The sequence below is a fragment of the Phyllostomus discolor genome, chromosome 12, assembly GCF_004126475.2.
Source record: "Phyllostomus discolor isolate MPI-MPIP mPhyDis1 chromosome 12, mPhyDis1.pri.v3, whole genome shotgun sequence".
Classification (NCBI taxonomy): domain Eukaryota; kingdom Metazoa; phylum Chordata; class Mammalia; order Chiroptera; family Phyllostomidae; genus Phyllostomus; species Phyllostomus discolor.
This window is the reverse complement of record NC_040914.2, coordinates 19782436-19809521: the sequence shown is the minus strand read 5'-3', so window position 1 is coordinate 19809521 and position 27086 is coordinate 19782436. Positions and strand designations below refer to the sequence as shown.

At 54.1% G+C, this 27086-nt stretch overlaps 2 protein-coding genes across 4 annotated transcripts; one reads left to right on the top strand and one right to left on the bottom strand.

The window, feature by feature from the left end:
- The first annotated feature begins 157 nt into the window (after positions 1 to 157).
- On the top strand, positions 158 to 20839 carry TMEM143 (transmembrane protein 143). 3 transcript variants are annotated; one of them, XM_028529682.2, is made up of 8 exons: positions 165 to 330; positions 674 to 914; positions 1852 to 1956; positions 10618 to 10812; positions 11532 to 11662; positions 13115 to 13394; positions 18941 to 19130; positions 19791 to 20839. In XM_028529682.2, the coding sequence occupies exons 1-8, from the start codon at positions 308 to 310 to the stop codon at positions 19991 to 19993; spliced, it is 1368 nt and encodes a 455-aa protein (XP_028385483.1). In that variant the 5' UTR covers positions 165 to 307; the 3' UTR covers positions 19994 to 20839. The 3 variants fall into 3 exon arrangements, with proteins under 3 accessions (XP_035868386.1, XP_035868385.1, XP_028385483.1); XM_036012493.1 differs by lacking the exon at positions 10618 to 10812 and having other exon boundaries at positions 158 to 330; XM_036012492.1 differs by lacking the exon at positions 1852 to 1956 and having other exon boundaries at positions 159 to 330.
- A 936-nt stretch (positions 20840 to 21775) lies between these two features.
- EMP3 (epithelial membrane protein 3) lies at positions 21776 to 25374 on the bottom strand. Its single transcript, XM_028529639.2, has 5 exons — positions 25153 to 25374; positions 24162 to 24254; positions 23767 to 23869; positions 22873 to 23013; positions 21776 to 22032 (listed from the first exon to the last, which is right to left on the bottom strand). Exons 2-5 carry the CDS (start codon positions 24237 to 24239, stop codon positions 21863 to 21865), a joined length of 492 nt encoding a protein of 163 aa, XP_028385440.1. The 5' UTR covers positions 24240 to 24254; positions 25153 to 25374; the 3' UTR covers positions 21776 to 21862.
- Positions 25375 to 27086: the final 1712 nt, after the last annotated feature.

The following is a 27086-nucleotide window of genomic DNA, read 5'->3' as shown; positions in this document are numbered from 1 at the left end:
CGGCCGCCGTTGGCAGGCGGCGCGCGGGAGCCCAACCCAGCCCCAGCCCTCTCGGGAGTCTCGCGCCCGCTCCCCTCCCTTCCCTTTGAAGCACGCGGCCAAGGAGACACTCCCGCTGCGCATGCGCTGCGCTTCTTAGCAAGGCCTGTGGCGAGTCAGACAAGGTGCGCGTGCGCAGTTGAGGCGGCATTAGAGAAGAGAAACGGACAGGGATCAGTGACCCAGGTTTTGCGCATGCGTCCTACTGTTGGCTGAAGCCGAACCTCGGGGGCCCTGGACGCCCTTCTGCACATGCGCAGGAGGCTCAATGACAGTCCTACGTTGGCTAAGGTGAGGGTAGGGAGGGGGATTGCATGGCCAAGGGAGGGCGGCCCTGCACCCTCTAGGTAGCCTTTCCGAGCTTCTCTTATGCTCCTAATATCCACCTCAAGGCCTAGATCCCGCAGAAACCATTCGTACCACTTCAGTATTTCTGGGCCCTCAAAACGCCCCAGGACTTAAGACCCCTGACCCTTCCCTAGGACCCAGGTCAACGGAGCAGTCTTGGGAAGGGCCCGAGGCGGGCGGATGGGCTCTGCGCGCCGCCTTGGGTAGACAGAGCTACTGAAGGGAAGTGGAGAGGGTGTTTTACCCCCCATATGTCGTTTGACCCCTACCCATACCCCTTGTTTAGGCTCCGGGGGCAGAGGCTGGCCATGATGCACGTGGCCCGGGGGGTCTGGGGATCCCGGGTCCAAGGATGGCCCCTTTTGCCCGCGCTCCTCGGGCCCGCCCGGGCCCTGTCCTCGCTGGCGGCCAAGATGGGGGAGTACCGCAAGATGTGGAACCCCACGGAGCCACGAGACTGGGCGCAGCAGTACCGGGAGCGGTTCATCCCATTCTCCAGGGAGCAACTGCTCCGCCTCCTGATACAGGTACCGCCCGTCCGGGGTCCAAGAGCCTAGGGCCTACGACTCCCGGCAGGCCTTGCGGCGGCAGGGCCCCCGTACGCTATAGAGGGCTGCCCTGGACCCTCCTGGGAGTTGTAGTTTCCGTTCCCCTTGCAGTCCTAAGGGGGCGGGAAATGAGTTGGCATGTTAATAGGAAGACCTCTCAGATGCAAATATAGCAGCGATTCCCGACTCTACCTTGTTCTGGGAGCTTTAACAAGCACTTTCTGGGGCACGGTTTTTTCCTCTGTAAAACAGGTATAATAATCATCCTCATTAGTCTTACTACTACCTAATAATGATTATTATACCTATGAAGCTATAACCATAATTATTATCACATTGTTTGAGCTCTTACTATATGGCACTGTGCTAAGCATTTTCCACGTATTAGTTGAGTCGTCAGAACAACCCAACAAGAGAGATACCACCATCACCCCCATTTTATAAATGAGGGCACCGAAGAGGGGGAGGAAAGTGACAAGCATAAATAATTTGTTATATATGTGTGCCCTGCAGTCAGACAGGCCCACACTGGAGTCTCAGTTTCTCTCTATCTAGACATTGTGGCTCTCAGCCGGTGGCTTCCTTGAGCCTCATTTTCCCCTCTGAAGAATGGGGGTTATGATTCCACTGGCCTCTGCGTCTCTGGAGGGTGACAGCACAGTAAGCACTGTGCGCATGCTGGTGAGTCACTGTCAGGGTGAGAACTTGCACTCCCGGCTCTTTCAGTGATCCGTTTTCCACTACACCGGGTTACCTCAGCTGCTTGGTCCATAAAATTGACACCCTCCCCCAAACAAAACAAAATTTTGAAAAGCCCAGAGCTCTGACCATCTGTATGGGCTTCCCCAGGAAGAATTTTTTCCCGTGGGGAAGGGGAAGGAGGCCTAAAGAGCAGTTTTGCTTCCTGAGGTGACAGGAATTCCACTCCAGTCCTGCGGAGAAGGCAGCTTTGGAGGAGTTCTCGGCCCACGTGGACTTCTGCACCCTGTTCCACTACCACCACATCCTGACCCGGCTGCAGGTGAGGGCGGCCCTCCTGCTCTGCCAGGCTTGTCTGCTCATCCGTGCATTCAGTGCAAGTTCCCTTAAATGCACAAGTTCCCTCAGCACCTGCATGGAACCTGGCCCCCTTTTAAGCCCTGGGGATGCTGTAGTGAACAGGACAGATGCAGTCACACCCTCCGGGAGCTGGCATTCCAGTTGGGGAGACAATAAATAAATGAGAAATATGATACCTGAAAGCGATACATGCTACGAAGAACAATGAAGCAGAGATTGAAGCAGGTTAGACAGGGATTAGATGGGGGCCTGTTTTAGATAGTGTGGTTAGGTAAGGGTCTCAGGTGAGGAGGTGACAGGTAAGCTAAGACCTGGGTGAAGAGAGGGAGAGTGCTGCCCTGGCCCAGTGGCGCAGTTGATTGGAGCTTCATCCTGTGCACCAGAAGGTTGCAGGTTTGGTTCCCGGTTGGAGCTCGTACCTGGGTTTCCAGTTTGATCCCAGTTGGGGTATGTAAGGGAGACAATGAATCAACGCTTCTCTCTCCCATCAATGTTTTTTCCTCTCTCTCTCTCTCTCTCTCTTTCCCTCTCTAAAATCAGTAAGTGTACCCTGGGGGGAGGGTTAAGAATAAGGAGAGAGAGAGAGGGAGTATGCCGGACGGAGAATGTCCGAGGAGGGCATTCCAGAGAGAGGGAAAAGCAGGTGCAAAGGCCCTGAGGTGAGAGAGAGTCTGGAGTGTTGGAGAAACAACAGAGGGACCCCTGCAGCTGTAGGGGAATGAGCGAGGGAAAGAGGGCAGAAGATGAGAGCAGAGAGGCAGTGGGGGTGAATTGTGCCCAGCCTTGTGGGCTGTGGCAAGGACTTGCCTTTTGGTCTACATGAGCTGGGAGCCCCAGGAGGGCTCTGAGCAGAGGAGGGATAGGAGCTGACGTAGGTGTTCACCGGCTCCTTCTGGCTGCTGTGCAGGGAACAGACTGTCAGAGGCAGAGAGACCCAGTAAAGAGGCTATTATGTTCGTCCAGGCGAGAGGTAATAGCAGCCCCGACGAGAGTAATAGCAGTGGAAGTGGTGGAAAGTGGTCAGATGCTGGTAATGGCTGGAAGGCGTCAGCATTCGGCTGTGTGGGCAGAGTGATGAGGGAAAGAGGAGTCCGAGGTGCCTCCAGTGGCTCTGGCCCGCTCCCCCAGAGGGACGGAGCTGCCATTTTCTGGGATTCGGAGGACCGTGGGGCAGGGGCAGGGGCAGGGGCAGGGGCGGGAGGCAGATCTGCAGGGAAGAGTGAGAGCTCAGCTTTGGACTTAGGAGTTTGAGCTATCACTAGGTAGAGATATGGACTTGAATGTGGAGTCTGGAGGTCAAGGGAGGGGTCTGGGCTGAGAAGCAACCCTGGGAGGATCTAGATGGTATTAAACAGCACCATGAGGGGAGTGAGCTGAACCCCAGAGCGTGCAGCCTTGAGACCAGGAAGGGGAACTGGAACTGGGGAGGAGGCTGGACAGGGAGCAGCTGGAGAGAGAAGTGGAACCCCAGGAGAGAGTGGTGTTGGAAGATAAATTCTGTTTTGTTTTTTTAAAGATTTTATTTATTTATTTGTAGAGAGATAGAAGAGAGGAAGAGAAACATCAATGTGCGGTTGCCTCTCGTATGCCCCCATGGGGGACCTGGCCCACAACCCAGGCATGTGCCCTGACTGGGAATCGAACCAGTGACCCTTTGGTTCACAGGCCGGCACTCAATCCCCTGAGCCACCAGCCAGTGCAGGAAGATAATTTTTAGCATCCTCCTCCTTCTCCTGCCTGGGTCCTGTCTGTGTTGAGGGTCTGCAAGACCACTCTCTGATTCATTGATTTTCTAGAGGGACTCCCAGAGCTGAAAAGAGCTGTTATGTCCACAGTTATACTTTATTATAGCGAAAGGGGAGTGAAAAAATTAGCAAAGGAAAAAGGCAATAGGGCAGGGTTCAGGAGAGACCAGGTGAGAGCTGCCACTTGTCCTCTTCCAGTATTATCACACAAACCACCAGTGACATGTGACCACACATGTGGAGTATTGCCAGCCGGGGAGGCTCACCCAAGCTTTGCTCAGGGTTTTTATTGGAGACTGCTCACGTAGGCCTGGCTGGCCACCTGTATGACTTCCCTAGTTACTCAGTCTCCAGCCCCTCCAGAGGTCAGCGGCCATCAGCCCCATTTTCAGAGGCAGAAACCAAGGCCCGATAGGGCCCAGGAAGGGCCCGAGATTGCACAGGTTGCAAGCAGCAGAGGCAGGATTGGTGCCCCTGTCCACCTGCCTCCAAGCTCTGCCCCAGGTGTCTCAGGAGGAAGTCAGGGAGCCCAACACAGGATAAACACTCCACAAGGAGGGGCTGTTGTCCGTTGCTGCTATTCGAAGCAACGAGGGGACCTGTAGGAGGATGCGGCTGTGTACAGTGAAGGGTTAACTCAGCAGACCTGGATTGTCCAGACCCTGCACATTTCAGACAGAAGACTGGCCAGTGAGAGGCTTCTGGGAGGGAACCTCTAAGTACTCGGTGTGTCCTGCCTTATAAGAGTGTCTTGGTTTACCCAGGGCCTTGGGCCACATGGGAGAGTCTGTGCCAGGGGTGTCAAACTCATTTTCACTGGGGGCCACTTCAGCCTCTTGGTTGCCTTCAAAGGGCTGAAAGTAATTTTAGGACTGTATAAATGTAACTACTCCTTAACTGTTAAGGAGTTAAAATTACATTGGCCCTTTGAAAGCAACCACAAGGCTGATATGGCCCCCGGTGAAAATGAGTTTGACACCCTTGGTCTATGCTAAGAATAAATTGCCCTGGTTCAAAAGCTAGCCTTGTTCCTTTAGTCATGCAGGTGACCTTGGCAGGTGGCCTTGGCAGGTGACCTCTCTCCGCTCCTCCTTTCCCTTATTCATTCATTCATTGAATTTGCTCAGTAGATATTTACTGAGTACCAACTGTGCCCCCCAACCAGTTCCAGGCCCTGAGACACAGCAGTGAGCCTGCCAGCTGGGTGTGTCCACCTCATTCGGTCACATTCTCGTGAGGGAGACAGACCCTCAACAAGGTAAAGGAGGAAAGTATGTTAAGAGGTGCCAAGGGCTAAGGAGAGCGTTGCCAGGGGAAGCATGGGATGCCTCGTTTATTCACGTTGCCATAACAAAGTCCCGTGAACTGGGTGGCTTAAAGCAGCAGGTGTGTCCTCTCTCAGAGCCCAGGAGTCCAGAAGCCAGGGGCAGAGTTAGTGTCTTCTGGTGGCTTCAGGGGGTGGTCACCCCAGGCCTCTCTCTCATAGCTTCTGGTGGCCGCTGGCAACCTTTGGCATTCCTTGGCTTGTGGACACAGCACCGCATCTCCATCTCCACATCGCTGTCTTCTCTGTGCCTCTCTATGTCCTTTTCCATCTCATACCGGGACCCTCTCATCGGACGCAGGGCCCGCCTTGTCCAGGATGATTTCATCCCAAGCCTTTCTTTAATTATACCTGTGGAGACTCTTTTCAGATGAGATCATGTTCTGAGGCTCTGAGAGAACGTGCATTTTTAGAGGGCACTATTTAACCCTCTCTACCCAGTTAACTTTGAATTTCAGATAAGCTATGAATAATTTTTAAGTGCAATTATGTCCCATGCACATGCAACACAGTCCTCAAATATTGCATGGAACACATTTAAACTGAAAATTGTTTGACATTGATCTGCAAATCACATTTAACTTGGTGTCCTGTATTTCATTTTAATTTATTGTATTTTTTGTTGCCTAAACCTGGTAACTAATTAACGGGAAAAAGAAAGCAGAGGTGTTTTGCAGTTCTAGGTAGAGTGGGCAGGGAAGGCCTCCTAGAGGGGTTAGCGTTTGAGCAGAGACCTGAAGGAGGCGAGAGTGAGCCGTGTGGGGAGCTGCGGGAGCAGAGTGCAAAGGCCCTGTGGCAGGCGTGTGGGAGGAACAGCAGGGAGGTCGGTTGGGCTAGAGCTTAGTGAGCAAGGGGGACAGGGCCGGAGCTGGGGGCACAGACGGCCGTGGGACCGGATCCTGCAGGGCTTTGTGGGACACGGTGAGGACTTTGGGTGAGCTGGAAGCCCAGGGCCAGCCCTGAGCAGAGGGACAGGAGTGGACTTAGATTACAGCAGGCGCCCTCTGGCGACCATGTGGGGAACAGCAGGGTGGGGATGGAGGATGGGAGAAGGAAGACCCGCCCCCCTCCAGCACCACAGCATTCCCCGGGTTGGGTGGCTCAGACAGGAGTTGAGAAGTCATTGGATTCTGGATCTGTTTGAACGTGGTACCATTAGGATTTGTGGATGGGTTGAATGTGTGAGAAAGAGGTGTCCAGGGTGACCCCAGACTTTGGGCCTGAGCACCTAGAAGGGTGGACTTGGTCTCTTCTGAGCTGGGGAGGTTGGTGGGAGGAGCAGGTGCCGGATGCAGAGGGTTTGAGAGGGTGCCTGTTGGGTGCCCGTGTGGAACCCCGAGGGGCCGGCCGGCCATCGTGTGGGAGTGTTGAGTAGGCTGTTGGCTGCATGAGTCTGGAGCTCAGGAAACACGTCCCAGACTGGAGGCAAATCTGGGAGTCCTCAGGAGACATGGTATTTGAGGTCCCCAAGGGAATGCTTGAGGATAGAGAATGGCAACAATGGCCACCACAGACCCGCAGACATTTTTCATTCTTTCAGCAGATGTCTGTGCGAGGCCCCGGGACAGGTGCCGGGCTTCACTGAGGAGCCAGCTGGAGCCTGCCACCTGCCCTCAGGGAGCCGAAGTCACCTGGTGGGGACAGTCGTGAACGAGACGCTCTTTCCCAGTGAATGGAGAGGTTCAGACTGTCACCTTGAAGGCCACACGCTCCCTGCAAGTGGCTAATGGAGCTGACCGTGGTTTCTGTGCCAGGGTTTGTGGGCTGACTAGACAGAGGCGCCCCTTGCCCTAGCCGGGGGCTGTCTCCCAGTGTAGCCCCTATCCACATGTGGCTGGTACATTTGGGGTCATTGGAATGAAGTAAGATTTTCAAATTCTGTTCTTTAGTCGCATTCACTACGTTGCAAGCCATCAGTGTAGTCACCTGTGACCTGTGGCAACCTGATGGGCGGGGCCGACCTGGACTTTCCCGTTGCCCGCAGGGAGTTCTGTTGGGCGGTGCTGCTCTGCGCCCTTTATTCCCATCCATGGGTAACAAACGGACAGGTCTCCAGCATCAAGGGTGCCTCTTGGGTCTGGCACCTGGCTGCAGTGCCCAGCCTGCCCGGCAGTGCAGAGGGGCTCCCAGGGAGTGACATGGGAGCTGGAATGCGGTGGAGGAGGAGGAATTCAGTTGTGGAAGGGGAGAGAGGCGTGTGAGGGCGTGTGGGCAGGCAGAATCTCCCAGAGGCATGTGCGAAGTCCCTGTGGCTGGTGTACAGGGACCCAGGGAGCGGCAATGTTGGGTGCTGGGAGGGCGCGCAGGCCGTTGTGCAGGGCACGGTCCTTCCTGAGGGTGGCAGGAGCCTCAGGAGGGTTGTGGCAGGAGGTTGATGTGGTGGGATGTGTGATTCCTGATACACCACTTCCCGGCTCTGGGGACTCAGGCAGTCACTTAACCTCTCTGTGCCTCAGTTTCCACATCTGTCAGTGAGGTTAACAAAAGTCCTATTCTCATGTTGTGAGGATGTATATAACATGCTTCAGACTGTGCCTGACATGGAGTTCGTGCTGCATAAGTGCGTCTTTCTCACTTATTACTGTTATTGTTATTGTTTGCTGAGCTGTCTCCGGCTGCCAGGTAGGGAACAGATTAGCAAAGGTGGGGGGCCGAGGGGATTTGAAGAGACCATTGAGAAGGCTGTTGGGCTTGGCCAGGCTGGAGGAGGCTGTGGTGGTGTGGACCGGGAGGAGAGGGCTGCACGAAGTGGCGACCATCATGGAGGTGGAGTGGGGAGCGGGTGTTGTGCTTGGGGAGGGAGCAGCCAGGGTCACCCGCAGCACCCGGGTTTCTGGCTCGACGCCCCGGTGGGTGTGTGGTTCCAGAGAGGAATCTGGCTCACAGTGGACGCGTGATGAATGCAGATTTCTCTCTGCTCCAGCCGTGAGATTCCCCCGTTCGCAAACTTGCAGCTTGGCCGTGGCAGTGGGACTGCTCAGGGTCACGAAATGAGTGCCCAAGTGGTCTGGGGGACCTGTGGTTACAGGTCCTCACTTTGGCCCCAAGTCCTGCCCTCGGTCAGCGCATCCCCCACTGCCCCGGGAGTTAATTCAGGAGGATTAGCTGGGGCCCAGCTGTCCCTGTGTCACCCAGCTCCTGGCTCAGTTGTTTCTGAGGCCCCGGCGTGCCCCACCTCCAAACCTGTGCCCAGGCCATTCCTCCCACTCGGAGTACCCGCTTCTCTGTCCCGCACTAATTCAGAGTCACGCCTGGCCCAACCAGGTTGTTCCTTAAGAGATACTCAGAAAGCGGGTTTGGGGCTTGTTTTATGGAGGGGTGATTTCCCTCTGAGGTTCGCTCTTTAGTCTGGAACAGTCATAAGTCATCCTGAAACTCAATCTCTCCTCAAGCAAAATAGGCTAGGCAGCTAGAACCTCACTCAGTCATTCAGCAGTTTTTGGGGGGTGGGTGGGTGGATAACACGAGGTGGGCAAGGCAGAGGCTAGTTCTACAGGGACCTTGAAGGTCCTGGAAGGATTCTGGAATTTACTTCAAATGCAGTGGGAAGCTGTTGGAGGGGCAGGGTGTGCGCTTTGTGATGGCTCGGTGGAGGATGCTTCCGAAGCGGCGTGAGCAGAAGCATGCAGAGCAGAAGCCCAGTGCGGTTGTGCAGGTGCAGGTTGGAGGTGGCTTGGACGGGAAGGTAGAGGTGAAATGGAAGGGAAGAGGGGGTCAACAGTGAGTCAGAGGTTAAAAGAATCCAGATGCCTCTAAAGTTTCTTTTTCTTTTTTGAAAGATTTTATGTATTTATTTTTAGAGAGGGGGGAAGGGAGGTAGAGAGGGAAATAAACATTGATGTATGAGAGAAACATTGATCAGTTGCCTCCTGCATGCCCTCAACTGGGGACCTGGCCTGCAACCCAGGCATGTGCCCTGACTGGGAATCGAACTGGTGACCTTTTGGTTCACAGGCCGGCGCTCAGTCCACTGAGCCACACCAGCCAGGGCAAGGTTTCTGATCAGAGCCTCAGAGTGAGTGGTGGTGCCATTTCCTGAAAGGAGAATACTGGGGCCGGGGTGGGGTGGGGAGATGAGGCCTGTTTCTTAGGCCACATTGGAGATGAGGTGCCATTAGGCATCCAGGTGGAGAGATCAAAGAGGTCATTGAACCTAAGGGTCTGGCACTCAGGGGAGAAGCCAGGGATGGCTGAGTGGAACTGTTTAGAGACAGGAAATGCAGAATGGTGGCTTGGTTGGAAGGTTGGGGTGCGGGTGTGATCTGTGGGCTTGGCTTGCTGGATTTGAGGTGACTGTGATATCCAAAAAGAAATACCAGGCCCTGGCTGGGTGGCTCAGTCGGTTGGAATGTCATCTCTGTACACCAAAATGTTGTGGGTTTGATCCCTAGTCGAGGCACGTACGAGAAGCAACTGACTGATATTTCTCTCTTATATCGTTATCTCTCTCTCTAAAAAAAAAAAGGAAAGAAAAAGAAAAAAAAATCAGTAAAACATATCTTTGGGTAAGGATTTACAAAATACAAAATATCTCATTAAAAAAAAATGTCAAGTAGAGACTTTGTATGAGGTCGTGTAGAGGTGTAGCTGCTGTACCAAGCAGACCCCACCATCCGATGATTTAAAGGAGATGGAGGATTATTTTCCTCCCACCTAACAGCCCTGTGGTAAGTGGGCCAGGGTGCATAGGGTCCCCTGTTCCTCATGAGATGATGCTGGGACCCAGGTACCTTCCATCGTGTTGCTCTGCTGTCCCTTAGGGCACCGTCTTCATCACCGTGTGGTCAAAACAGGGTCACGGGTAGAACAGTGTTCTGCATGGGCAGAATGAGGAAAGAGTGGAAGGTCTGCAGGGCAAGAAGTGAAGGGCAAGTTAAACCCAGCGCTTCTGCTCACATTCTGCCGGTGAAACCTTTGTTTCCTGGCCACACGTAGCTTCAAGGGAGGCTGGGAAATGTAGTCTCTCTGGGCCATCTGTGTCCACCTTCACTAACGTTCCTGTGGGAGAAGTGGAGGAGGAATGCTCACGCACTGGAACCAGGAATTAGGTCCGGGATTTGGAGGAGAGGTCTGGGCTGGAGATGTGTGTGGGTAGTTTATCTTCACGAGAGGGTGTTTAGCCCTGACCGGTGTGGCTCAGTGGGTTGGGCGTCATCCCACAGACCCAAAGGTCACTGATTCGATTCCCAGTCAGGGCATTTGCCTGGGTTGCAAGCCAGGGCCCCGGGTGGGGGCGCATGAGAGGCAACCGATCCATGTATCTCTTGTACATTATCGTTTCTCTCCCTCTCTCACTCCCTTCCTCCCCTCTCTCTGAAAATAAATAAATAAATAAAATCTTTTAAAGAGAGAGAGAGAAAGATGGTGTTTGAAGGCATGGGAATGGCGAGGCCACTTGGAGTGAGCTTAGTGACAAACAAGGGGAGAGGGGCCAGAGTCAAGCCCTGGGGTACCCCATCATTAAAGGGTGAGGCCAGGAACACCTTGAAATGTACCCACGACCCCCTCATGCTGTGACCTCGCCTGTTTTTCTTCTCTCTGGCTCTCTCCTCAGGCCTTATATGACCCCATCAACCCGGACAGGGAGACCCTTGACCAGCCCTCACTGACAGACCCTCAGCGTCTGTCGAATGAGCAGGAGGTGCTTCTGGCCCTGGGGCCCCTGCTGGCCCAGGCCAACTTCTCCCCACTCTCCGAGGACGCACTGGCCTACGCGCTGGTGGTCCACCACCCTCAGGATGAGGTTCAGGTACCTGTCTTCCAGCAGACAACCAGCACTCCCAGGAAGACTGGGGGCAGGGCTGGGGCCTTTGGGAGGCAGAGGCTGCTGGGAGTTGTAGTCCTCAATGCAGGACACCAGCCGGTGTAGCGCCTTTGGTGAATTAGAAAGAGACAGCTCTTCCTCAGGCCACTTCGCTGCCATCTGTTGGAAAACCATCATAAGATACGGATCTTCTTATAACTAAAGACTTTATTGCCATCTGCCAGAAAATTGTCATAATAAATAATACAAAATGCTTGTTTTTCAAGTCAACAAAATTATACTAAAACTACTAAAGTCTCCCAAAGTTCCACATTTTTGTGATTTTTAAGAGGTACTTTTTATGAAGGACATATTTTATCATCCTGAAATTGGGATGTGACTTATAAGCAGTGGTGAGATCTAGTTTCATTGGCAATACATTTTCTCCTTTAGTGGCTTTATAAAATCACGGAGTGGCCGAAAACCAGTGGCATCTCAGAGTCAGGGAATGCGGCAGCACCGGCCAGCATGTGAATTGTGCCACCCCTGTGTGGTGTACCCCTTGGGCCACCATATATGGGTGTCCTGCCCAGACATGGGTGCTGACGAGCCTGGGAGAGGTGGCGACATCACTGGGGGGCGGGGAGGACATCTCATTTCAGGATCTTGCCCTCACACTCCAGCCCATGCTCCGCTGCCTCTGCTTCCTTTGTCCCCCTTGGCAGGTGACAATAAATTTGGATCATTACATCTACATGCAGTTCTGGGCCCTGGGCCAGAGAGTCGGACAGATGCCTCGAAAGTCCAGCGTGGGCTCCAAGCGTCGCTTCTTCCTCAAGTCATCCCCCGCAGAGAGGTGAGGCAGCCCTTGTTCCCCAGCGGCAGCAAGAGGGAGCAAGGTTAGAGTCAAGAGGGGACTGGCAGGTCAGCGCCTGGACCTGGGTGTCTGTGGCCTCGGTGGGAAGTCGAGAAAGGGGGGTGGGATGAATCATCCAAATGCTGATTTTTCTTCCCAAGGGAAAGTAGGAACTCCAATTTCCAGGGGAAGAGAAAAGGAAGGGACGCTTGTCCCATTTTCCAAACGATGGAAATTGGGCTCAGAGAGGAAAGGCCACATTCTGGAAAAGTTGTGCAGCCAGATTATGATGTTTAAAAAAACATAACTTTTTAAAACATTTTTTTATTTTAGAGAGAGGGAAAGGGAGGGAGAAAGAGAGGGAGAGGAACATTGATGTGAGAGAGAAACATCAATTGGTTGCTTCTCACACGTACCCTGACTGGGGACCAAACCCACAACCCAGGCATGTGCCCTGGCCAGGAATTGAACCAGTGACCTTTTGGTATGTGGGATGTCACCCAACCCATTGAGCTACACCAGCTGGGGCAAGCATCTTTTTTTTTTCTTTTTTTTTTTTTTTTAAGATTTTTAAAATTTACTTTCAGAGAGGGGGGGAAGAAAGGAACAAAGAGAGGGGGAAACATCAATGTGTGAGAGATACATTGATCAGTTGCCTCTTATGCTCCCCTAACTGGGGACCTGGCCTGCAACCCAGGCATGTGCCCTGACTGGGAATTGAACCAGCCACCTTTTGGTTTGCAGATCGGAGCTCAATCCACTGAGCCACAGCAGCCAGGGACAAACATCATATTTTTTAACAGAGGACATTCAAATGCAGAGTCGGGCCAGGAGAGCCAGAACTTCTCACAGGCAGCCAGTGGGCCTGTCAGTCGTGCAGTCTTTCTGGAAATCAGTTTATCAAATATGGTCACGAATCCAAAAAAAACAAACTGAAACAAAAGCCAAAGACAAAGAACCCCTTTAGCCCTTAAACCAGTAATTCCACTTCCAGGACACTCTTCCAAGGAGATATTTATACTTGCGGAGTGTGTGTTTAATTACCCGCCTCACACTGCTCTAGAAGCCCCACAAAGGCAGTGATTGATTCATTGTGCTGTCTCCCCAGAGCTTCACAGCGCTCCCTGGCGCCTCGCAGGCACTCAGAAGTATATGTAGAAGTGGAGTTTGAAAATTAACTCAACAAAAGAATTTCATTCAGCGCCACTTTGATCAAGCACAGAAAATGAGAAGCACCCCATATGTCCAGCAATAGAGGATTGTGTCATATGACAGATCCCCCAATGTTGGGCACGTAGCTTATCTCCGCCTTTCCTCCCACCGTTGTTGTTGTCATTGTCGAGCAGCCTTTAAAATGCCCGTGTGACTGCAGAGCCAGAGGGAGCATCCTGGGGCTGGAGCAGGCTCCCTGGGCGGCCCTGACCACATGGGCTCTTGGTCTCCATTCGGCAGGAGGTACTTTAAGCGGGTGGTGCTAGCAGCCCGAACAAAGCGGGGGCACCTGGTGCTGAAGAGCTTCAAGGACACGCCCTTGGAGGGGCTGGAGCAGCTGCTGCCGGAGGTGAAGGTGCGCACGCCCACCCTGCAGCGTGCTCTGCTCAATCTCACGCTCCTGGTCTCGGGCGTGGCGGTGTTCGTCAACGTGGGCATGGTGGTGCTCACGGACCTCAAGGTGGGCACATCCCTGCTGTTGCTGTTCTTCGCTGCCTTCATGGGCCTGCGAGCCTCCAAGGTAAGTGGGGGCACGCCTCCCGGGCTCCTGCTGCATGCCTTCATTTTCCTCTGGCCTTTCTACCTTCCCTCTCTCTCTCCTCCCGTTACCTTCTTTCCTTCTCTCCTTCCTTCCTGCCCTCCCTTCACTTCCTTCTTTCCCTCCCTCCCTCCCTTCCTGACTCAGTACAACCTCAGCAGGTTTCTTGATCTCTCTGTGCTTCAGTCTCCTCATCTGGAAAATGGGGATGGTAGTGAGACTCACCTCACAGGTTTGCTGCAAAGATTAAACGAGTGAATCCATGGAAAGCACCAGGCCAGTGCAGTGCTTGGCGTGTGGCGGGTCCTGCCTTTGTGCTCACAGCTGCGCTCTGAGTGCCTTCTTTGAGAGGCGCTCAGTGGCGGATGGCAGGTGCGTGTTTTAGAACCAGACTACCTGGGTTTGAGTCCAGCTCCTCCGTCTTCTAGCTGTGTGACCTTGAATAAGACATTTCACCTCTCGGTGCCTTGGCTCCGGCATCTGCAAAGTGGGGATGCCCACAGGACCTGATTCATAGGGTTGTTGTGGGGATTAAGTGCATCACCACGTATGGTGCATAGAATGGAGCCGGACAGTACAGAAGTTTCTTCCTGAGAGTTAGCTGTTGCCATTGTTATTATTACCACCACCTGGGCCATTGTGCCCTCTGAGTGTGGCCTTCCCCATCCAGGCCCGGTGTCACCACCACCAGGGGAGCTGTCCTGTTGTTGTTGTGGTTGTCGTTACCCTTACTGATTCATTCATTGGTTGATTCTTGTATGTGCCCTGACCAGGGATTGAACCTGCAACCTTGGTGTATCAGGACGGTGTTCTAACCAACTGAGCCACCCGGCCAGATCCAGGGGAGCTGATTTATGAATGCAGCGGCTGGGGCTCCAGCCCAAATTGGCTGAATTGGAAACTTCGGGCCTGGGGCCCAGGCAACTATTTTTAACACACTTCCCTCTTGATTCTGGCCCATGGGAGGGCAGGGCGGGCTCCTGTGACTGTAAAAGTTGTTCACCATTGAAGGATCCACAGCCAGGGGACCGGCGGGGCCAATGCCTAGCCTGTGCTCTGCCCGGGGAGCTCTCTCGCCCTCGAGCCCTGTCTCCGTGCCCAGCTGCCCCCAGGGGCTGCCAAGGCTGGCTACGGCCCTGGGAGTGTGGATGGACTCGGGGCGTCTGTTGTACTCCATCGTTCACGCGCTGCTTCATTGCTTTGCAAGCTGTTTTCAGCCATCCCAGTGGGCTGTTAGGAAGACTGGTAATAAATTCCGCAGACAACAGCCAGGCTCTGCTGGCGGAGAGGGGGAAGGGCGCAGGGAAGGGCACAGGGAGCAATGCCTAAGAGCAGGGATCAGGAGCAACTGAGGAAAGCTTTGAACGGGAGGACTGAGCCTGGTGGAGGAGGGGCGGGCGAGCACAGCTTGGGGGAACTCGCAGGGCTGGGGTCGTGCAGGGCGACGTGAGGCCCCGGAGGGGTGGCAGGGGCCTCGCACACCAAGCTGGGGCCCTGAGCTTTATCTTCAGGGCAGTGAGACCCATGGAAGGGTTGTGAGCTTGAGAGATGCCTGGCCCTCAGGCTCTGAAGGGTCCAGTTTAAAACCCAGTTCACGAGTTAATTTAGTGCATCCCTTAAATGTTTTCCCTCGCCCCCGGCTGAGCCTCCAAGCTGTCAATGTGGGCCCTGCCCAGCCTCGTCTAGCCGCCCCCTCCCTGTGCGCGCTTGTTCCTTCCTGTATGGCGCTCCTCGATGGCTGTCTCCGCTGCAGGCTCTTCTCTCTCAGTCCCCAAGGCCCTGTCCCACCTGCCACCTGGGCACACCCAAACCTTTCCAGGTGTCCCCACTGAGCTCCACCTTCATCTTCCCCAAGCCCCTCTCTTCTCTGGATTTCCCACCCCCGGTCAGGCACTCAGATCAGACACTTGGGGGTCGCTTTCGTTGCAGGGTGCATGCCCCTCTTTCTTTGTCCTTAAAGAGCTCATTCACTTCCGTGGTTCTCCCAAGCCTCTCTAGATCGGGGTGCTCTGTGCTCAGCCTGGAGCAGCCGACCTGGCCAGACAGAGCACAGCATCTCTCCTCCACTCTCCTCCTCCTGGTTCTCCATCTGTTGTCCTCCAACTCACTGGCTGGACCCCTGGAAGCTGCCCTCACCCTGCCCCCAAACCCATCAGTCCCCAGCCTGTCCTTGCTGTTCCCTGAGTCTCTGTGTGGTCTCCTGCCCTCTGTTCCAGCCCCAGCTCAGACCCTCCATCCAGCCTCTGCATTGGTCCCCTCCAGGCCATCCTGATGGCCCCAGGCTGGCCCTGCTCCCATGCCCACAGCCTAGCCTCAGAGACCCTGTGTCCCCAACCCCCTCCAACACTTCAGCTCCACAAGAATATACCAGTAGCGCCTCTTCCCTCCATTTACCTTTCCTTCTCTCCCTTCGCATGTGTTGTTCCTCTGACACTGATGTCCTTTCCCCCTTACTGTGCAGACCAACCCTGCCCACCTGTTCTAGAAAGCTTCCCTGGACTTCACCAGCAGGGGTGGTACATCTGTGGGTGCCTGCCCTACCCTGGTTCACTGTGGGCCTCCTCAGCCCCGCACAGAGCAGGCCCTGGGGGCGGGGGGTGGCCCAGAGACACATCGAGGCTGGCTCTGCCCTGGAGGGAGCGGTGCAGGGCACACAGGCAGACCGCCACCTGCCTAACGGAGGTCACTGCAGTGGGCACTTCAGAAACCCAAGGACACAGCTGCTTATCTGTGGGAAGCAATGTCCATCCCAAACCTCGACAACGAGGCAATGAGTTTTCCGGGAACCGCCCAGAGGTGGCTGGGATCGTTCCAAGGCCCAGAGGCCTGGGAGCAGAGCATGCTCGGGGTGATGTTCAGGGCGAATTGGTTTGTTCACTGTGGGCTGCATTCAGAAGGAAGGTGTGGGGGCAAGTGGGGGAAATCCTCAGGGGCCAGGCCAAGGAGCCGGGGCGCCCCGAGGGCCCCTGGAGACAGGGGAGGTGCCGTGAGCAGGGGAGGAGCAGGGCCACCTCTGGGGCTGTGCAGGGACAGACTGGACTGGGGAGGCTGAGGTCAGGGAGGAGGCTGGAGGGATGCACTGGGCAGGTAGGGAGGAGGGGACAGCAGAGCGTGTTAGGACAGGAGGACCCGGCTGGGGACTGACAGGCAGGCAGGCTGGTGTGTATGAGGTGGTGAGGACGGTGCGGGGGTCAGGCCTACGGCTGAGCAGATGGTGGGGTTGCCTCAGATATGGACCCCAGGGGAGGAGGCAGGGAGGCCTGGGGATTAGGCGAGGGAGACCCTGCACTGGGGGTGGGCCTCTGTGAGTGTTGAAGGGAACGCACTGGTGGCAGGAGGCAGACCTCCAGGGCGAGGCCTGGCCCCATGCGTGTGCCACAGAGTGGCATGACCTGCTTGTCCAGCCTGTGAGACTCAGCACCGTCAGCCGGCAGAGACAGGCGCAGAGCCCAGTGCATTGTCATCGCAGACGGCCCCCAGCACACGCAATCTCTGCATCTCGGCTTCAAATGTAGGGGTGGCGATTCGTTCCGATGCACGGACAGACACCGACTGCTCTGGGCTTTTGAAAACAGAGCACAGTCTGCCCAGAGCTGTGCCGTCCGTGCGGTGCAGGCCGGGTCCGTGGCTTTCCCAGGCTGTGTTGGCTTGAGGCCTTGGTCTCCATGTGATATGGATGGAGCTCTGGGGCGGGAAACACTTGTATTTAAAAGGTAGCTCCCAGCCTGGGTGTGGATAAATATTCAGTGGTAGCTAATGTTTAAATGCCTTTTAGGGCCTGGGCTCTGTGCCAAGGGTTTCATTAATCATTTCTCGACTTCCTGAGCACTTCCTGTCATCTGCGTCATTTCACAGATCGTGCTACCCCAGGGCTTAGGTCGTAGCCGCCGGTTCACAGCCGGTAGGGGGCAGAATTGGGACTCGCTTCCAGGTCTGCGGCTGCAGGGCCAGCGGCCTTGAGCTTATTTAGTGGATGAACAGAGGAATTTGGGCGGAGATTTTTAGTGTGAGCCCCAGAGGGCATGGGTGGGCTCTCATTCCCCTTCTTAGGGACACCAAGAATGGGGAACGGAGTCCAGGCGAGGTGGACAAGAGTGGAGGAGGGTGCAGCGAACAGATGGCTGGGTGCAGACCTGCCCCACCCTTTTCTCCCCTCAAAGCTGCCTTTGAGTACCATATTTTGCAGTGTACAATGTGCTCCCGTGTATAATACGCACCCATACTTTGGCCCAAACTTTCAGGGAAAAAAATCTTTTGTTTTAACTTTTTAATTCAACTATTTATTTATATTTAGAGACTTGTTTTTTTATATTGTAAAGGAATTTTATACTTTTTGTATTATAAAAGAATTTCAGCCCTGGATGGTGTAGTTCAGTGGATTGAGTGTGGGCTGCTAATCAAAGGGTCACTGGTTCGATTACCAGTCAGGGCACATGCCTGGGTTGTGGGCCAGGTCCCCAGTGGGGGCCACATGAGAGGCAACCACACATTGATGTTTCTCTCCCTCTCTTTCTCCCTCCCTTCCTGTCTCTCTAAAAATAAATAATAAAATTTAAACATATATTTAAAAAAAAAGAATTTTAGCCCTGGCTGGTGTGGCTAATTGAGTGCTGGCCTGGTCACTGATTCAATTCCGGGTCAAAGCACATGCCTGGGTTGCAGGTTGGGCCCCCCCGTGGGGGGCATGAGAGACGCAACCATATGTTGATGCTTCTCTCCCTCTCTAATTCCCCTCCCCTCTTTCTAATCGAAAGTTAATAAATGAAATCTTAAAAAGAATTAAAGGAGTTAATATAACTCTTAAAGGAGTTATACTTTTAATGCATAAGCATAAATAAAAGAAATAAAATGATTTATATAGATACAGAATTAGTTACCCATGTGTAATGCACAACCTTATTTTTCCCTAAAAAATTTGGGCAAAAAAGGGCATATTATACATGGCAAAAATAGGTATACAATGTATTTTTGTCAGTACTTTTCTTTACAATTTACTATTTTAAACTTTTTTATTATGGAAAAGCTTTTTAAGATGCAGAAATAGAGCAGTATGGTGAGCTCCAGGTCGCCAGCGTCCAGCATCCACAATTAGCAACAGTCAATGGCATTTCTGAAGAACCTGCTCTCTTACTACTGAATTATTCTGTAGCAAATCCTAGACATATCATCTGCAAATACTTCAGTAGTATGTGTCTAAAAGATTAGGACTTTAATTGTAACTAAAAGTTCCAAGACTAAAGTTTGTATCGACTGGAAATCCTTGAACAAATCCATTTAATGTGCATGGGCTGCAAGATACTGTTGGCGGTCTCAGAGTCATTGGCGTAAGAGCGGGTGGGTTAAAAATACAAATAGCTGGACCCCAGTTCTGGGGACCTCAACCGAAGAGGTCTGGGGAGGCCCCGGGGGGTCCGCGGGAAGGGCCCTACCAGCGTGAGTGAGGATGAGTGACCGAGGGGGGTGTGTATGGGGCCTGAGCACGGCCCTGCCCCTCCCGGGTGGCCAAGCTGCCTCTGTCCCACCCGCAGATGTTCGGACAGCAGCGCAGCGTGCAGGCGCTGGAGCTGGCGCACATGCTCTACTATCGCAGCACGTCCAACAACTCAGAGCTGCTCAGCGCCCTGGCCCTGCGAGCGCAGGACGAGCACGCCAAGGAGGCTCTGCTGGCGCACAGCTTCCTGACCCGGCGGCCAGGGGGCACTGGCGGCCCCCCTGAAGGTAGGACCCTACCTTGGGATACACCCCATCCTACCCACTGTGGGCTAGGAGGCCCTGCCCCTTGAGGCCCCGACCTGCCCCTGTGTGGCCGGGCCTCATCCCATCTTAGCTGGGCTCCTACCAGGCCCCTCCTGATACAGGCTCCACACTGTCGCTGCAGGGTTGAGACTCCCCTCAATCCCAAGTAGCCCTGCCCCAGTGAGACATCATCCCCATGCTGCCCGCCCCCTGTTCCCTGCTCCCAGCGTGAGCCTGACCTATTCCGAGGTGATCCCGGCCCTCAGCAGATGAGACCCCTAAATGCAGCTTATCTTGATGGATGTCTTTTTTTCCTGGGGTGACCTCCCTCTCCTGACCTCAGCCTCAGGTGGGGACTTGGACGAGACGCCTGTTTGCCAGGCAGCCTTTGCGCCCCACTCGATGCTTGCTCCTTCCTATGGGAGCCCACACTTTCCCTACAAGAGACCCTTGTCCCTTCCCTGTGTAAACTCCAGGTGGTCCTCTCCAACAGGAAACGCTTTCCTGGCTTGTCCCCACACGAGCGCCCCAGAGCCGAGCTTCCCAGGCCTTGTCCCACTGTCCTAGTGTCAGTATACCCCCGAGCTTCTCCCAAACCCACGCCCTCCGTCCTCCTTACAACACCTGCCTTTCCCCCTGCAGAGACCTCCCAGTGGCTCCAGTCGGAGGTGGAGAGTTGGCTCCTGGCCCAGTCAGGCTGTGAGGTGACCTTTGATGGAACTCGGGCTCTGGGCCACCTGCAAGCCCTAACTCCCTGCACCGGGGTGTACCCGCCCCCGGGTTTCCCGAAACTAGACTCATTGGGTACAGTAACGCCCCCGCCAGGTGGTGCCCAGCGGTGGTAACCCTTCATGGAAACCTCTCTCTGCCCTACCCCGCCCAGCCACCTGGTTGGAAACTAAGTCCCGCCCCCTCCATGACCAGCTGTCAGTCACAACTGTGCTTTGCAGCTCCCCAGTTTCCAGCGACAAGCAGTCATGTTGTGCTTTCTTTCTAAAGCCCCCCTAAAAGGCAGCCTGCATTTGCTAGCCCTGCCCTTTCTGCTGAGCAGCCCGTCACAGCAGCTTTTTGGTTCTGCTGCTATTCCATCTCCGAGTCCCACCCCTGCTGGTTCAGCTGAGGAGGGAGCATCAGCCAATCACAGCTGTTCAACACTACCAACCACCTGGCGCGGTTGTGAGGCTGTGCCCTCCCGAGGCTATCTATCATTGTCTTTTTAGCCTGCTCTGGGCAAATTGCCCATCATGTTCACCAAGGCAGAGCCCCAGCCCACACAACCAATGAGAGCCAAACTGCCAGTGACAGCCTGCGGGCACTCTCAACTTTGGGCGGCCAGTTGTCGCTGCACAGAAGCAGCCAATCAGAATCCCTGAAGGAAACCTGATCCATCAATTTCCATGATTTATAAGGCAGGCCTTCTGGTCCACCGCTGACCCTCTTGTCCAGGCTGAAGGAGTTGGGAGCCCTGTGCCAGCAGGAACTGGGGGCCAGGAGGAGTCATCCTCACCCCAAGAGACATTTGCAATTGCGGCCCAACAACCTCAGGTGCCTTCGCTGCCCCAGTCTCTCGCCCTTTCTACAGAAACTACCTCAGTCTGGATCTTTCCTCTCCACCAGTGGCCTGTGCAATATTTATTGGTCTATCAATTTCCCCCTCTCCCAAAGGAATAAATTATGTTCAATAATCTGGATGAGTGGTGTAGTGTGCAGGGGTTGGAGAGAAAGGGATCAGAATCTGGGAGAGGAGACTGGGTCTTGGGGGAATGTTTGTTGTGGGGTGGGGGGGAGCAGTCCCCAGGCATAGAAAGCTATAATCCCAGAGACCAGGCTTGTAGTTGGTGAAATAGCCTGGCAGTGGGTCACAGAGGAGGCCTGTAGAGAGGACCTAATTCCTGAGGAGGGGTGCTAGTTCCCCAAAAGGCTAGTTTTTGTTTTGTGAAGACTAATTCTTCTGAACACAGGAGGTAGGGAGGCCACTCGCAGCTGGGAGGCTGGCCACCGCACAGAGGCACATGGCCAGGGCATGGATGAGTGTAGAATGCACCCCCCGCCATGCCTGCACCCCGACCTGTGTCCTCACGTGGGGCTGGGTAAGCCTGGAAAGGAGGGGTGCCATTTTGTTTTTACTACGGTGTCGAATGGGCTGGAGGCAGCATCTGGGGAGGAGGGGAAAGAAGAGGCGTTGGGTTGCAATGGTGGAAGGAGAGTATGTTCTAGGAGGGAAGTGGAAATGTGTCTTCCCAGCAGAAGGTCTGAGTGAGTGAGAAAAAAAAGGACCCACAATCGAGAACGACACACACACCCTCCCTGGCTGAGGGAGGCCCTTGCACAAGGAAAGCGGGGACTGGAAATCCAGCCTCCTTGTTCGTCCCCAGAAGCACCTGGAAGTTTCCACTCCGGAGGAGTCCTGAGACTCAAGATGGAAGGGCCCGTGGTCTCCGGATCCTGGGCTCCTGTGCCCGAGTTTAGAAGGACCTGTGGGGGAGGCTGGAGCTGGACATCCTGAGGCTGGAATGCTGGGGGCAGGAGGCTCTCCCAGGTTTGGGAGAGATCAGGCATGAGCAGTCCGGGTTGCTGGAGGAGGAAGGAAAGATGCAAGGAGGGGAGGAAGTAAGCAAAGGCAGAACTGGCGGTTAAACAGTTTTATTTTCTGGAGGCAGGGTGAGGCGAAGGGGCTGGAACCAGCTGGGGCTACAAGGTGAACTGCAGCGCTCTCACTCCCGCTTCCGCAGGTGGATGTAGATGAGGCCACTGGCCAGGGCGAGGGGGAAGGCCACCCAGGCCAGGGCAAAGCAGTAACCGAAGCTGCCCCCTGGCGGGTACTTCGCCAGAATCTCCTTGGCATGAATGGCGTAGATCAGCGCCCCGGTGAACACTGCCAGGCCTGTGGAGAGAAAGGAACCAAGTGTCACGTCGTACCTTCAGGAAGACTGCATTTCCCAGCAACCCATGGGGCAAAGAAGCCTCCAGAGGGCAAGTGGGCAGCATTGCTGCATGCTGGGAGTTGTGGTTTGCTCCAGCTAGGCTGTGTAAACAGGCTACTGCAGACTGGTCTTGGGCACTTTAATCTCTGGGTCCCCTTTACTCATCCATAAAATGGGACGATAATGTCTACTCATCCATCCTTTCAAGGAATATTTTTGAGTGTCTTTCTACCAGCCAAGCACACAAAGAGCGAATTAATAAAATAAGAGAGGGACTTTTCAGGACCTTAGGAAAATGCTGTTCCCTGAAATGAGGACTATGATTAACTTAGCCCTTTGCACCTGAAGTCCAAAATTTAAAAGTACACAAAACTCCTTGAAGTGTCTGATACATGGTAGGTTTGTCAGAAACAGCACTGGCTGCCGTTATCATGACAAGATCACTACTTTTATGATTCAGAGTTCTGGGGTATTAATTAGCCATCTATTCCCCCCCCCCCCGCCCAACCTCTTCCCTGGGATTTAAATTATTTACCACCTTTCTCAGCTCTGGCTTCTAGAAGCCCCAAGTGCTTCCCCCCCCCCCCCCCCCCATAACTCAGAGACACAAACCACCACCGAATCACTGAAGGCTACAACTCCTGTAAGTCCCTGGGGACTTCAGCCCATGAAGGCACCTCAGGTGATTCTTGGGCTGTTGAGGATTGTTCTCTTTTACCAGGTGTCGATTCTCAGGGCCCCCAGCATCCTCTTGGCCCCCTCCCCTCCCTTCCCTTCAGTTCCCAGGGAACGACACTCACTGGTGCAAAGCTGGCAGAAGCCAGTGGCATAGAAGAGTCCTCCTCGCCGCATGGTGTAGAGTTGGAACATAAACAGGATGAAGGACAGACAACAGAGGATGAGGGAAAGCACCATGAGGACCTGTACCGCCTTCAGCCAGCCTGCAGTAAGGAGGAGATAGGGTGGAAGTCACAGCAGGTCCAGAGTTCCAGCTCCACCTCCTTGGTCATCATCTGCAACTGGCTCCCCTGCCCCCAACCCCCAGTTTAGAGCCATACAACTTCAGATACTTAGGAGTATCACATTATTGACCTTGACTCCTGTAACTTTATTTCCTTATCTGTTGTAGAAGCTGCTTTGCAGAGTCTTTAGGGTTTTCTACAGAAACATGTTTACTGGGAATAGAGACATTTCTGCCTCTTTCTTTCCATCTGTATGTATGCCTTTTATTTCTTTTTCTTGCCTTGTTGCATTGGCTACCTCCAGTACAACACTGGATATAAGTTGTGAGAACAGAAATTCTTGCTTCACTCTTAAGGGAAACACATTTCATCTTTCACCTTCTTTGACTTAAAAATTTTGGTGGATGCAACTGGGCCCCCTTAGAACTCATATACATCTGTCACTCCCCCCTCCTTTAGAACCTTGGAAGGGTTCAGCCCCACCTCTTTAGACCTCCAGCATTTGGCCTCCACTGTTTCTGAATCATCAGGGTGGGAGACTTCTAGCTAACCTTCTTTACAACATGAGCAGATTGCCGCCTACTACTGAGATAGTTCAAACATCAGACTCACTCATTCAGTGCTGAGACCCAGCCCCACGCACTGAAACTGAGGGGGGTTCCCAATCCTGGGTCCCGGGAAGAGACTGGGGGTTACCCCTCCCCACACAGACCAGTCCTCACTGCCCCTCACCATTCTCGCTGACAGTACTGCAGGCCCAGGTTTCGTTGTCATTCATCCGCGTGCAGTCATACCAGAGATTCAAGGACCCGTTTCCAGGGAGGGTCCACCAGGACTGGATGGGCAGAGAAACAGGGGCAGGGATAGGAAAGTGGGAGGGGTCAGGAAGTCTGTGGGCAGGGTTAAAAAAAGGGTATGGTGTCTGGGGAAAAAATGGATTTAATAGGAAAGGGGAGGAGGTCAGGGGAAAAGGCGGGGTGGAGGCAACCGAGGCAGAAGCTAGGGAAAAGGGGCGGGGCGGAGTGCCTTTGGAGGAGGGGCGTGGCGGGAGTCTGCGGGATAGCGGGAGGCCCTGCTGCTGTTGCTGCCGCTGCCGCGACGGTGGCGGCAGCGCGGAGTAGGCTTACCTTGTCCAAAGTGGCCACGAAGAGCAGGATGAGAATGAGAATGTGAAGGGCAGAGACCACCAGCAGGAGGAGCGACATGGCTGCGGTGGAAGCCTGGGGTAAGGGGACGTGACATGAGATGGTCGTTGCAAGAGGTTGGCACAGGGGAGGGTGAAATGCCCAAATCCTCATGGAGAAAGGGGCTGATTTAGACTCCCGGGTCTGAGGGCAAAGGAGGTTTCGGCCGGACTCCTGAATTCCCCAGGGGCTGGAGAGGGCCAGGGATGGACTCTTGAGTCCAGAAATGAATAGAACTAGCAGTGCGACCCCCCGCCCACCATGTCCTCAGAGCACTTTCCCTGGGTACATATGAATCAGGATATGAAACCTCAAATGGAAACCCCTCCAGGTTTATCGGAAGCTGTGGGTTGCCCCAAGAGACAGGCATCCTTGCCTCACTCCACCCCTCTCCCGGGGTGGGGGGAGGAGGGGTTCCGGGTGAGTCATGGGTGACTCATCCGACCCTCCTGCCTCCAAGTAGCAGGGAAACCCCAGCCCCTGGCTGTGCCCACGAGGTCCCCACCCCACCCTGCTGCCAGACTGGTGCCTGCTGGGCATCTTGTTGGGAAAATGGACAGGATCCGCTTTGGGGGGGGGGGGGGGAGGCCTAGAGGAAGGAACCAGCTCCCCCCTCCTCACAATGTCCAGAAAGGGGAGGGGGCTTGGAGGTTGCCCAGACGTGGGGTGTTCCCGTGCAAGGACCTGCCCTCAGGGTCCTCAGGGGAGAGTGGGCAGAGGTAGGGAAAAAGTACAGGATATTTTCAGGAGGAGGGCTCTGCCGGGAGCCCCCAAACCTTGTTGGGCCCCACCCCTTCCTGAATCCCCACCCCAAGGGCTAAGAGATCACTTCTGAAATGACAAGGATTTCCATGGGGGTGTCCTTCCCAAACAGCTGCACTCCCAAGTTAATTTTAAAAAAAAGCCCAGTCGGGATAACGGACTGGAAACTTACCGAGAGCGGCGGAAAAAAGTCAGAGCTGGAGTCTGTCCCTCGCTGGGGCCTCCGTGCCCCGCCCTTCTCCTCCCTCCTTCCACCCTCCCGAGGCCCCCGCCTCCCTCGCCGCCTGCCTCCCTCCTGCGCTCTCCCCTCTGGCTCTCTCCGTCCTTCTTCCCTCCAATACCAGAACTAACACTCTCTCTCTCTCTCTCTCTCTCTGTCTCTCTCTCTGTCTCTCTGTCTCTCTGTCTCTCTCTCTCTCTCTCTCTCCCGTCCTCACTGCCTAAACCTTTCTTCTCTCTCTTCACTCTCCCTTCACTCTCCCGCTTTCTCTTCCTCTGCTCCTCTCAATATATACTGACCCTTTTATACCCACCCTCACCGCACCCAGTTGAGGTCTGCAGCCAGAGGGAGGGCCTAGGCACTCCGGTTCTTCATTCTCTGAGCCCCGCCCACTGCCCCAGACACGCATCTTTTGGGGCTTCCTCCTGGAGTTGAGATGAGAAGTCCTTGGAGGGAGAAGAGCAGAGCAGAGCCTAGCTGGAGCCCTGCAGGGGGGCAAGCATCAGGGGCTGGGAAGGCCCGATTCTCAGGCTTTCTCAGGTCTCTGCTCTGGGTCTTGTTCTGGAACCTGGGACCTGCGACCTGGGACCCACCGCTGCTTTCCTTGATGGGGCTCAGAACTGGATACTCAGAGGATGGGAATTGGAGGGAGGAGGACAGATTCCTGCAGTGCTGGGTGGGCTGAGGGATGGAGGAGTTGGCACCATGGTGGGGGTCAAGGATGGAAAATGGAGAAGTGGGGAAATCTGGAAAGGGGCAGAAGGTGGAAATTAAGAATCCCAGTGCTGTCCTGGCTGGTGTGGCTCAGTGGATTGAGCACCAGACTGCAAACCAACAGGTTGCTGGTTTGAGTCCCAGTCAGGGCACATGCCTGGGTTGCAGGCCAGGTCCCCAGTAGGGGGTGCATGAGAGGCAATCATACATTGATGTTTCTCTCCCTCTCTCCCTTCTCCTCTCTCTAAAAATAAGTAAATAAAATCTTTAAATTAAAAAAAAAAAGAATTTCAGCGCTACCATTTCCTGCCTGGGGGTCCTTGATCAATTACATCAACTTTGTGAGCCTTGGTTTCCTAATCTGTGGGTATAATAATACCAATAACACTGATAATATACTAATTCTGATCATAGTAAGTATGATACTTACTCTAAGTAAGTAAGGTAATACTAGTTTATTAACACACCTAACACATTTGTTCCTTACTTCATCAAATATTTATTGGACATCTTTTATGAACCAGGGGTTAATAATGAAAATAAATAAGTAAATGTGAGCCGACAGTTGCTGTGACGCTGACCTTCCTTGAAGAGGGAGACAGACAATAAAGGGACAACATCAATAAAAAAAGATAAATTTCAGATAGTGATAAATGCTTCGAAGGAAACACAACAGAGCGACGGAGATAGCAATGGTGCGGGGGAACCTACTTTAAACAGGGCAATCAGGCAAGGCCTCTCTGAGGAGGTGACATCTGAGCTGAGCCCTGAAGACAGGCATCATCTGAACGCTGGGCCAAGCGGAAGTGCAAAGGGCTCTAGGGAACAAGCTCGGGCTGTTGGGTGCAGCAGACAGAAGGGCCAGTGTGTCTGGAGTATCAGGAGCGAGAGGGAGGGTGGGAAAAGATATCAAAGAGGGCCCTTGAAGGCTAGGGGAGGAGTTTGGGCTTGATTCTAAGTGCAGTGGGAAGTCGCTGCAAGGTTTTAAACAGACATGCAGTACCAGGGACTTAATGGTAACGATTATTATTGACAATAATTCTCAGATTATTGAATTCGGGTGAGGGGTGATGACTACTTGGAAGGCCTGGGTGACGGTGAATAGTGAAGGACAGGGGAACAGGTGTCTGTGGACTTGATAAGGAATTGAGAGCTGTTGAACTGGAATTTGG